This window comes from Nanorana parkeri, unplaced genomic scaffold, assembly GCF_000935625.1.
Source record: "Nanorana parkeri isolate BGI_ZX_2015 unplaced genomic scaffold, ASM93562v1 scaffold2187, whole genome shotgun sequence".
In the NCBI taxonomy this organism is placed as follows: domain Eukaryota; kingdom Metazoa; phylum Chordata; class Amphibia; order Anura; family Dicroglossidae; genus Nanorana; species Nanorana parkeri.
Genome location: NW_017308455.1, coordinates 22655 through 34074, shown reverse-complemented (window position 1 = coordinate 34074; position 11420 = coordinate 22655). Strand labels below are relative to the sequence as shown.

Genomic DNA, 11420 nt, shown 5'->3' with positions numbered 1-11420 from the left:
CGTCGGGGGGGGGGGGGGGCGTTTCTGGCCACCAGCAGGGGCCGCCCCTAGGCTCTAATTGGTCTTTAGCTTTGTGCCTGGCGTCCTTCTCCTGCAGGCGGCGATATTACCCGACGGTACATGATCCCAGATCTGTCCCCTGTGTCCTTCAATGAACGGGATTTTACGGTGAGTACAAAAATCCTATTATTGCTGGGAGTTGTAGTCCTCTATAGCCGGTGCCATTCAGAATTGCTGTATAATGTATTGCTGGGAGTTGTAGTCCTCTATAGCCAGTGCCATTCAGCATTGCTGTATAATGTATTGCTGGGAAGTGTAGTCCTCTATAGCCAGTGCCATTCAGCATTGCTGTATAATGTATTGCTGGGAAGTGTAGTCCTCTATAGCCAGTGCCATTCAGCATTGCTGTATAATGTATTGCTGGGAAGTGTAGTCCTCTATAGCCAGTGCCATTCAGCATTGCTGTATAATGTATTGCTGGGAAGTGTAGTCCTCTATAGCCAGTGCCATTCAGCATTGCTGTATAATGTATTGCTGGGAAGTGTAGTCCTCTATAGCCAGTGCCATTCAGCATTGCTGTATAATGTATTGCTGGGAAGTGTAGTCCTCTATAGCCAGTGCCATTCAGCATTGCTGTATAATGTATTGCTGGGAAGTGTAGTCCTCTATAGCTGGTGGTATTCTGCATTTCTGTACAATGTATTGCTGGGAGTTGTAGTCCTCTATAGCCAGTGCCATTCAGCATTGCTGTATAATGTATTTGGTGGGAGTTGTAGTCCTCTATAGCTGGGGGTATTCTGCATTGCTGTATAATGTATTGCTGGGATTTGTAGTCCTCTATAGTCCAAAGGTTTTTATGTCAAGAGCTTCTCCATGGGACTTATTCCCTCATCTGCAGCATCTGGCCCTCACTACTACCAAGGGCCCGAGCTCTGCAATTCGCTCTCAGAGACCGTTGAGGTCCCAACTCTTTGGTTAGGACTCGTGACCGAGGTGTCATTCATGTGGCTTCTCCTGTCGAATTGTCTCGTCCTATAGGGTCCTTCAGAACTGATTAGGCACATTCTCATGTCTTGCTTGTCCCACTAGGTGGCCTTCACCTCAGAGCAGTCTCTGAACTGGCGGCCTTGTCTTGGAACCCGCTTTTGATCCTTCAGCTTTTTAAGGTCCATCTGAGATCTAGACACAGACCTTCCATCTAGCCAAAGGTGGTCCCTATGTCACCTCGATGTGTCCTGCAATTCTTCTCTGAGGAACCAGTTCCCCAGGAGGAGATCACTCTCCGTAGCCCGAAAGTTGCGCGAACTGTTCATGTCTATCTCTTGGCCATGGTCTCATTCCGGAAGACTGGCCTTCTTTGCCATAATGGAGGGTTCCAGGACTGGTATTCCTTCTTTCATCGCTGCTTCTAGGTGGATTCCTCGGGACGCTGGACTAAATTTTAAGGTTCCCCCTTTTCTGTGGAAGCTCATAGTCCTTTGATCTTGGTACGACTTGATACAATCTAAGCATGGTGGATCTAGGATAGGTTATAGTCCCCATAGGTGGTCTTCTTTTAATGTCCACTCCTCTTCCTCACAGTACAACCCAGTTGTTCAAGAATCCCGTCAATGGACTCGGAAGTCCATTTTGGTAAAGTTTCTTTTGGTGTTTCCATACAGAGCTTTCCTCCTGTGAAGACCCAAGACAAGGAGATCATCGCAGTCCCTCCTCCTCACTGCCTGACACGTGAGAGTAACAACTCTAGAAGCCACCAGGAAGATCCTCGAGCTGCTGACGGGAGAGGTGAGCGGCGCCGGGGATTCTGGGACATGATCCAGGAACAGACAAGGGGCGTGTCTGGGTGGTGACGGGAGAGGTGAGCGGTGCCGGGGATTCTGGGACATGATCCGGGAACAGACAAGGGGCGTGTCTGGGTGGTGACGGGAGAGGTGCCGGGGATTCTGGGACATGATCCAGGAACAGACAAGGGGCGTGTCTGGGTGGTGACGGGAGAGGTGAGCGGTGCCGGGGATTCTGGGACATGATCCAGGAACAGACAAGGGGCGTGTCTGGGTGGTGACGGGAGAGGTGAGCGGTGCCGGGGATTCTGGGACATGATCCAGGAACAGACAAGGGGCGTGTCTGGGTGGTGACGGGAGAGGTGAGCGGTGCCGGGGATTCTGGGACATGATCCAGGAACAGACAAGGGGCGTGTCTGGGTGGTGTTCCCGGGACTCCACCCAGGAAGATCTCACCATCCCCCACCATGATCAGGTAAAGGATCAATAAATATTGATAGCTATGATCTATATAGAACTGTGTTTGTTACAATGAATGTTTTATACGCAGAGTGGAGACCTCGGGGATGATAATATTGTTGTTAAAGACGAGTATAAAGAGGAGGACGAGGAGTACGGGGTGATGACGGAGCTTTCTGAAGGACACATGGATCTCTACAAGGATGACATGATGGAGCCAACAGAGAGATGCCCCCGCCCCCTGTATTCCCGGGACTCCACCCAGGAAGATCTCACCGTCCCCCACCAGGATCAGGTAGATGATGGACAATTATTGATAGCTATGATTTATACACAAACATGTGACAATAAAAGTTTTATTCTATATCCAGAGTGGAGACCTCGGGGATTATAACATTGTTATTAAAGAAGAGTATAAAGAGGAGGATGAGGAGTACGGGGTGATGGAGGAGCTTTCAGATGGACACAAGAACATGATGGAACCACCTAGTAAGAGGAACCCACCAGAGAGATGTCCCCGTCCTCTGTATTCCCGGGACCCCACCCAGGAAGATCTCACCATCCCCCACCATGAGAGATGTCCCCGCCCCCTGTATTCCCGGGACCCCACCCAGGAGGATCTCACCGTCCCCCACCATGAGAGATGTCCCCGCCCGCTGTATTCCCGGGACTCCACCCAGGAAGATCTCACCATCCCCCACCATGATCAGGTAAAGGATCAATAAATATTGATAGCTATGATCTATATAGAACTGTGTTTGTTACAATGAATGTTTTATACGCAGAGTGGAGACCTCGGGGATGATAATATTGTTGTTAAAGACGAGTATAAAGAGGAGGACGAGGAGTACGGGGTGATGACGGAGCTTTCTGAAGGACACATGGATCTCTACAAGGATGACATGATGGAGCCAACAGAGAGATGCCCCCGCCCCCTGTATTCCCGGGACTCCACCCAGGAAGATCTCACCGTCCCCCACCAGGATCAGGTAGATGATGGACAATTATTGATAGCTATGATTTATACACAAACATGTGACAATAAAAGTTTTATTCTATATCCAGAGTGGAGACCTCGGGGATTATAACATTGTTATTAAAGAAGAGTATAAAGAGGAGGATGAGGAGTACGGGGTGATGGAGGAGCTTTCAGATGGACACAAGAACATGATGGAACCACCTAGTAAGAGGAACCCACCAGAGAGATGTCCCCGTCCTCTGTATTCCCGGGACCCCACCCAGGAAGATCTCACCATCCCCCACCATGAGAGATGTCCCCGCCCCCTGTATTCCCGGGACCCCACCCAGGAAGATCTCACCCTCCCCCACCATGATCAGGTAGGTGGAGTTGAGGGGGCGGGAACATAAAGTGATGGAACGCTCTGACATGTGGAGATGACGTGTGGACTCTACAAGACGAGATCTTCTATGTGATGTCACATCATAAATCTCGTTCCCTTCTGTTGGTTTAGGGTGAAGATCGGATTAAAATCAAAGTTGTTGAAGTAGAAGAGACGTGTGTGAAGGAGGAGGCTGGACTGAGGACAGTCAAGGAGGAGGACACTCCTACAGAGATCGGCACAGGTGACCCAGAATATATTCTTCTGTTATCTCTGCTCTGTTACTGCACGCTGATTGGTCCAGAGGAGGGCGGAGCTGAGTGATATCATCCTAGTTCCAGAAGCCCGAGGTCTATGGTCACTTGTTCTGTGGTGAAGGGTCTACAGGTCTGAACTTTGAGCCTCTTGTTTCTCAGAGGTCACATGACTCAGTGCCTAGGCTTGTGGTCGGGTAAAGAGCATGCTCCTCCCAGTCTCCCCTGGCTCCACCAGTGATGGTGATCTGGGAGGAGGCCCTTTGACGGAAGAGGGGAGGAGTCCCGGCTGGTTGGGACCTCCTCATAGAACATCTGCTCCCTCAGACCTCCTGATCCCGATGGAATGTTGAGTGAAGTCATCTAACCCTCTCATATCTCTCCATCATGTGTCTCTATGTTTCCAGGACACGCCATGGAGGAACCCTCAAAGGATCGTCTGACCTTATCTCCAGGTTGTAAGATGGAAGATGAGGACATCACAGCAGATTGTGCGGGAGAAGAGACAATGAGCTCAGCTATGGATGGTGGACGTCACGGTGCGGATAGACCATGGACTCCCTCTGACTCTGAGCGACCTCGTCCTGTGGGCGATGCGGCCGGAATTCAGGGTGACAAGCCGTTTCCCTGCCCCGAGTGTGGAAAATGCTTTGCAACGAGAACACTTGTTAAAAGACATCAAAGATCTCACACGGGGGAGAAGCCGTACACCTGCCCTGATTGCGGAAAATGTTTTTCACAAACATCCAAACTGGTCAGACATCAGAGATCTCACACGGGGGATAAGCCTTTTTCCTGCGCCGAGTGTGGGAAAGGTTATCCGGTAAAATGTGAACTGGTCTCGCATCTGAGAACTCACACTGGGGAGCGGCCGTATTGCTGCCCCCAATGCGGGAAAGGTTTTAAAGAGAAATCCCATCTTAACACACATCTGCGATCTCACACGGGGGATAAGCCCTATTCCTGCCCCGAGTGTGGGAAGTTTTTTAAAGAGAAGTCCCATCTCTACACTCATAAGAAAACTCACACAGGGTTGAAGCCGCATACCTGCTCTAAGTGCGGGAAACGGTTTTCAGAGAAGTACCATCTTAACAGTCATGAGAAAACTCACATGGATGACAAGCCGTTCTCCTGCTCTGAGTGTGGGAAAGGTTTTACGATGCTGTCCCATTTTAACATACATTTGAGAACGCACACGGGAGAGAAGCCGTTTTCCTGCCCTCAGTGCGGAAAATGTTTTGTCAGAAAATCACACGTGGATAGACACCAAAGATCTCACACAGGGGAGAAGCCCTATCCCTGTCCTGAGTGTGGGAAAAGTTTTTCACAGAATTGCCATCTTACCAAACACCAGAAAGAGCACACGGGCGAGAAGCCGCACTCCTGCCCCGAGTGCGAGAAATGTTACACACACAAATCGCTACTAGACAGGCATCGCAGATCTCACACAGGGGAGAAGCCGCATTCCTGCCCCGAGTGCGGGAAAGGTTTTTCAGACAAGACCAAGCTTTCTAGACACCAGAGACTGCACACGGGTGAGAAACCGTATTCCTGCCCCGAGTGCGGAAAACGCTACCCGCAGAAATCAGAACTTGTTATACATCAGAGATCTCACACGGGGGAGAAGCCGTATTCCTGCCCTGAGTGCGGAAAAGGTTTTACACAGAAATCTCATGTTGCCAGACATCAGAGGTCGCACACAACCCCTGAGGTGCAATAGTGTCCAGTGTGTGGGAAATGTAATCTGTATGTCAGCGGAGATTTGACACTGGGAAGAAACACACCTTGCAGGCAGCTTCATTGACTCGGGAGAGCCCCCTGCTGGAGGAAAGAGGAACATACGTCATCTTCAGATAGAACATTTCCATTTTACTCGAAAAATATATTTTCAGACTCATTATTGTTTGTAAGTCGGTAAAAATGTTCCTTCAGATCCATGTTAATAAATATCTTTCATACTTGTGTCTCCGTGTTTTTGGAGCTGACACTCTCCGGGGGGTCTGCAGTGCACCCCAATCATTAGTCCATCAGCTCATATGTCACCACCCACCTTCTATACCTCCTCGGTGACCATGACCACTCTTCAGGAGCTGGCAGAGCGACGGGGAACGCACCCTCTGGAGATACCTCCAACTCCATCACTTGGTGATCTCCAATCCGTTCCCTAAACCTTCTTCACCCCCCTAGAAACCCCAAAGTCACCTACAACTCCACCGAACCCACTGCTGGTACACCCATCCTCTCCGCAACACCCCAGCTTCCGGTCTCAACGGGCGGTGGAGCTCCACCACACTTTGACCGTTCTGTGGACCGTGACCTCCAACAAGAAGGACAATCATGGATTCCAATGTCAAGCTCTTATCCAGATGGTACTATACGCCTCTCAAGCTTTGCTCCTTGTATATGAAGACCCCCCCCTTCCTCAGGGTTTTGAGGGAACTTTTCCTCACCTTTGACCTTCGATCCAACACTTGTAGGCAAAGGTTTTCATCACATGAGGAACCTCATTCCTGCTAGATCCACGGACTGGAACCCTTCCATTGTCCCGCCTCCTAAGGACAGGTTCCATGCAACCCATGGAGGAGACCATCCACACCTTGAGGGAAGCCTCACAAATCCTAGAGTACATGGGACAACTTTAAAGGTTCTTTAACTTATATAGAGGTCCTATCCCAAGAGTAACTCCTCAATAACCATCCAGGACACCCCCCCCCCATGGACCCACTCCTTACCCCCAAACCATCCATCGCGGAGAACAAACCGCGTTTCCACCAACGCTTAAAATGTTAGTAAGAAGCATGGATGGTTTCAAATGATTTACAAGGACAACTCTGCCTATTGTAGAACGATGTGTAGATTGACCCACCTCCACCCCGTTCCCATCCCGACCCCAACATTCTCCTTACCCTCTTCCTACTGCATTTCACACTAAACCCTTCCCCATTCCTATCTTCATAACCTCCATCCACCCAGTTCCCTTCCCAACCCCAATATTCCCTCACCCCTTATTCCTATCTTCATAACAAGTTGGACTACTTTTGGATGTTCTGGCATCTTGAGGGACTTCCTGTGTATGAGAAACAAAATTTGCGCTCATCGTAAATTCCTTTTCTTTGAGGGGTAAAGGTCCCGTTCCTCCGTATTTATGGTCATACCCTTAGTACTGCTTTACCTCAAAAGGAATTATGGAAGTAGGAGTGGTTATCCAAGGGCTGGCCTACAATCGTTTCACGTGCCAGTGTCCGATCCTCCAGTGGGGACACCATATCTGATAGTCGAATTCAAGTCAGTTGGGATCCCGAGTGACAACATTGACCAAATACTGGCTGGCCAATGACGTCACTGAGTCCTTAAGACTTCCCAATAGTAGAAGACTCCAAGAAAAGGACTCCAATCAATGGACCCACAGCTGGGATTGGTCTGTACGAGGTATACAGCTGCCGGATCTGGAAGGGTTTAGTAGGCAACCAACTTGATGTTGGTCAGATATCAATTAAGGACTCATGACTCTTGTCTTCGTGATTCAGAATTCTTCCCTGATGGGAGATGATGACGACGTCTGAACCTGAGACAACCCTCGGCCTGAGATTTATTCCTAAGAAAGATGAAATGTTGATAATATTGAGATGGGTTGGTGAGCTCGGAGACTTTAGTCTTTAACACCAATCGTGTAAGGTTCCTACTCACAATTCTTAGGCCAAGTGTCTCCATTGGGGACGAGGCCCAGGATCAACCAAGTCCAACGACACTTGTTCACTGCACACACATAGATCTGATCCCTGAAGATAATTCAAAGACTTGAGTCATGTAAGGCTTTCACTCCCGAGGCCTTCTCCTCGTGTCTCTGTTGAGCTGATCGAGGTTTGGTGGAAAGGTGTAGATGTCACCATGGGGGATGCTTGTGAGAGTCACGGATGAGAAGGTCCTCCTCATGGATGAGGTTATAAGAGAAGAACATGGACTCCTCATCCTAATAAGTGGATTATATATGTAGAGAACTGAAGATATTTCAATCATTGACTTGGGTCACGTAATGTTTTTACTCGTGAGGCCTTCTCCTCGTGTCAGTTGACTTGATGGTCAAGGTTTGGTGGAAATGTGCAGATGTTTCACCATAGTGGATGCTTGTGAGAATCACAGATGAGAAGTTCCTCCTGATGGATGAGGTCATAAGAGAAGAAAATGGACTCCTCATCCATATAAGAAGTTCCTCCTGATGGAGTTAATTTTAAACAGTTTATCGCTAATGTTGCCGCCACCATTAAACATTTTGTACATGGAAATCATATCCCCCCTTAATCTCCTCACCTCTAATGTGAACATGTTTAAATTTAGTAGCCTCGTCTCGTAGCTCTGGTCCTCCAGCCCCTCCCCCTTGTCTCGTAGCTCTGGTCCTCCATACCCCTAATTAGTTTGGTTGCCCTTCGCTGGACTTTTTCCAACTCAAGGACATCTTTTCTTAGTACTGGTGACCAGAACTGGACCGCGTACTCCAGATGAGGTCGAACCAATGATCTATAAAGTGGCAAAATTATAGACTTGTCCCTGCAATACATAAGAGATAAGGTACATAAGGTCATAAGAGAAGAACATAGACTCCTCATCCATATAAGAAGTTCCTCCTGATGGATGAGGTCATAAGAGAAGAACATAGACTCCTCATCCATATAAGAAGTTCCTGCTGATGGATGAGGTCATAAGAGAAGAAAATGGACTACTCATCCATATAAGAAGTTACTCCTCATGGATGAGGTCATAAGAGAAGAACATGGACTCCTCATCCACATAAGTGGATTATATATGTGGATCCCTGAAGATATTTCCATAATGGACTTGAGTCACGTACGATTTTTTACTCACAAGGCCTTCTCTTCGTGTCTCTGTTGAGCTGATCGAGGTTTGGTGGAAATGTGTAGATATTTCACCATGGGGGATGCTTTTGAGAATCAAGGATGAGAAGTTCCTCCTGATGGATAAGGCCATGAAGAGCAGAACAAGGACTCATCATCCACATAAGTGGATCCCTGAAGATATTCCATTCATCGACTTGAGTCGGGTAAGGCTTTCGCTCACGAGGCCTTCTCCTCGTGTCTCTGTTGAGTTTCTGATCAAGGTTTGTGAGAGTCATGGAACCCCAGATGAGAAGTTTCTCCTCATGGATGAGGTCATGATGAACAGAACATGGACTCCTCATCAATATAAGAAGTTCCTCCTCGTGGATGAGGTCATGATGAACAGAACATGGACTCCTCATCAATATAAGAAGTTCCTCCTCGTGGATGAGGTCATGATGAACAGAACATGGACTCCTCATCAATATAAGAAGTTCCTCCTCGTGGATGAGGTCATGATGAACAGAACATGGATTCCTCATTCACATGAGACTCACAGGACGATGGTGATGGACCTTCTACAAAGTTCTAGAGCAGGGGTAGCAAACCACCGGCCCTCCAGCTGTGGGTGAAACTACAAGTCCCATGATGCATCTCTCTTCGATAGTCATGTCTGTGGCTGTGAGAATCTTGCAATGCCTCATGGGATTTGTAGTTCCACCGCAGCTGGAGGGCCCGGAGGTTTTATGAACATCCCTTCTCAGTGGGGATGGAGATGACCCATCTATAAGGACAAAGGCCGGGTTCACACTACGAGAGGTCTCTCGAGGATGCAGCTCCTCTGAGCTCTACTGTGACGTCTTTTGGGCTCGACTTTTGCAATTCTCTTTCGTAGATCGTTGATGTCCAACTCTTGGAAAAGGACTCTTATCCAAGGATCCGGATGTTTATTTCTCCATGGAGGAGTGGAAGTATCTAGAAGGACACCGGGATCTCTACAAGGACGTGGTGATGGAGAATGCCCCGCCCCTCACATCACCGGGTAAGAGGAGAGAGCAGTACGGAGGCTCCGCCTACATCCCCCATCATCTGATACACACATAGAAACAATGTATTCAGTCAGTGTGTGTGTTTCCTACAGATGGATCCAGTAAGAGGAACCCACCAGAGAGATGTCCCCGCCCCCTGTATTCCCGGGATCCCACCCAGGAAGATCTCACCCTCCCCCACCAGGATCAGGTGGGTAGAACCGACCACCACGAGATTGTATCTCTATTCTCTTTATTCCCGGGATTCCACCCAGGAAGATCTCACCGTCCCCCACCATGATTAGGTAGATGATGAACAATTGTTATATTTCCAGAGTGGAAAGCTCGGAGCTTATAAGATTATTATTAAAGAAGAGGAGGAGAAGTACGGAGTGATGAAGGAGGTTTCAGATGGACACCAGGATCTCCACAAGGATGATATGATGGGGCCACCAGAGAGATGTCCCCGTCCTCTGTATTCTGTGGACTCCACAGTGGAAGATCTCATCGTCCCCCACCATGATCAGGTGGGTGGAGTTGAGGGTCCCATAAAACAACTCAACACTCTGCCATGTAGAGATGATAATGTTTTGTTATATATTTAGAGTGAAGACCTCGGGGATTATAATATTGTTGTTAAAGAAGAATATAAAGAGGAGGACGAGGAGTACGGTAGGATGGGGTGTAGAGGAGGACACCAGGATCTCTACCAGGATGATATGATGGCGCCACGTCGTAAGAGGAACCCGCCAGAGAGATGTCCCCGTCCTCTGTATTCCCGGGATCCCACCCAGGAAGATCTCACCATCCCCCACCATGAGAGATGTCCCCGCCCTCTGTATTCCCGGGATCCCACCCAGGAAGATCTCACCGTCCCCCACCATGATCAGGTGGGTGGAGTTGAGGGGCGGGAACATAAAGTGATGGAACGCTCTGACATGTGGAGATGACGTGTGGACTCTACAAGATGAGATCTTCTATGTGATGTCACATCATAAATACTTCTATGTCACAGATGAGACTTTCTGCCGTTGGTTTAGGGTGAAGATCTGATGAAGATGAAAGTTGAGGGTGAAGTAGAAGAGACGCATGTGAGGGATGATCAGCGATATACGGAGGAGGCCGGGATGATGAGGACGTCCATAGAGGAGGACACGCCTACAGAGATCAGCACAGGTGGGTCATAATATATTCTTCTTTTACCCGGGGGAGGGGCTGCCAGTCTATACTCTGATCTTCTCGTTTCTCAGAGGTCACATGACCCAGGGCCTAGGCTTGTGGTTGGGTGGAGAGCATGCTCCTCCCAGTCCCCAATGGCTCCACCTCCTCTGACAAGGCTGTGTCCATGTAGAAGTGATCTGGGAGGAGGCCCTTTGACTGAAGTGGGGAAGAGTCCCAGTGGGGAGGAGGCCCTTTGACTGAAGTGGGGAAGAGACCTCCTCATAGAACATCTGCTCCCGTCAGCACAGGTGACCCAGAATATATTCTTCTGTTATCTCTGCTCTGTTCCTGCTCACTGATTGGTCCAGAGTAGGGCGGAGCTGAGGGATATGAGCCAATAAGAAGTTGAAAATGGTCACCTCCCTGTACTGATACCCGTCCTGGAGGTTCAGCTGGCTGTATGAGGTTGGGTTTCACTCCTAGTTCCCGTAGCTCAGATATGAGAACACAGATTGAGGTTTTCTTAGGTTGGGTTTCTCTTCTTCCAGCACCCAAACCTCCCTGT

The 11420-nt window shown here is 48.9% G+C and overlaps 1 protein-coding gene and 2 long non-coding RNA genes across 3 annotated transcripts in view; all 3 read left to right on the top strand.

The window, feature by feature from the left end:
- The window catches only part of LOC108800979, a 52141-nt gene that overhangs the window by 20409 nt on the left and 20312 nt on the right, over positions 1-11420 (top strand). Inside the window, exons 9-14 of the mRNA XM_018572960.1 lie at positions 4447-5545; positions 6092-6203; positions 6312-6396; positions 8698-9232; positions 10030-10221; positions 10300-10466. Coding sequence (XP_018428462.1) covers positions 4447-5545; positions 6092-6203; positions 6312-6396; positions 8698-9232; positions 10030-10221; positions 10300-10466 — 2190 coding nt within the window. The remainder of the gene's footprint in view (positions 1-4446; positions 5546-6091; positions 6204-6311; positions 6397-8697; positions 9233-10029; positions 10222-10299; positions 10467-11420) is intronic.
- LOC108800984 lies at positions 2226-2428 on the top strand. Its single transcript, XR_001942131.1, has 2 exons — positions 2226-2256; positions 2332-2428. It is a non-coding gene; the product is annotated as an uncharacterized LOC108800984 (long non-coding RNA).
- On the top strand, positions 2920-3122 carry LOC108800985. Its single transcript, XR_001942132.1, has 2 exons — positions 2920-2950; positions 3026-3122. It is a non-coding gene; the product is annotated as an uncharacterized LOC108800985 (long non-coding RNA).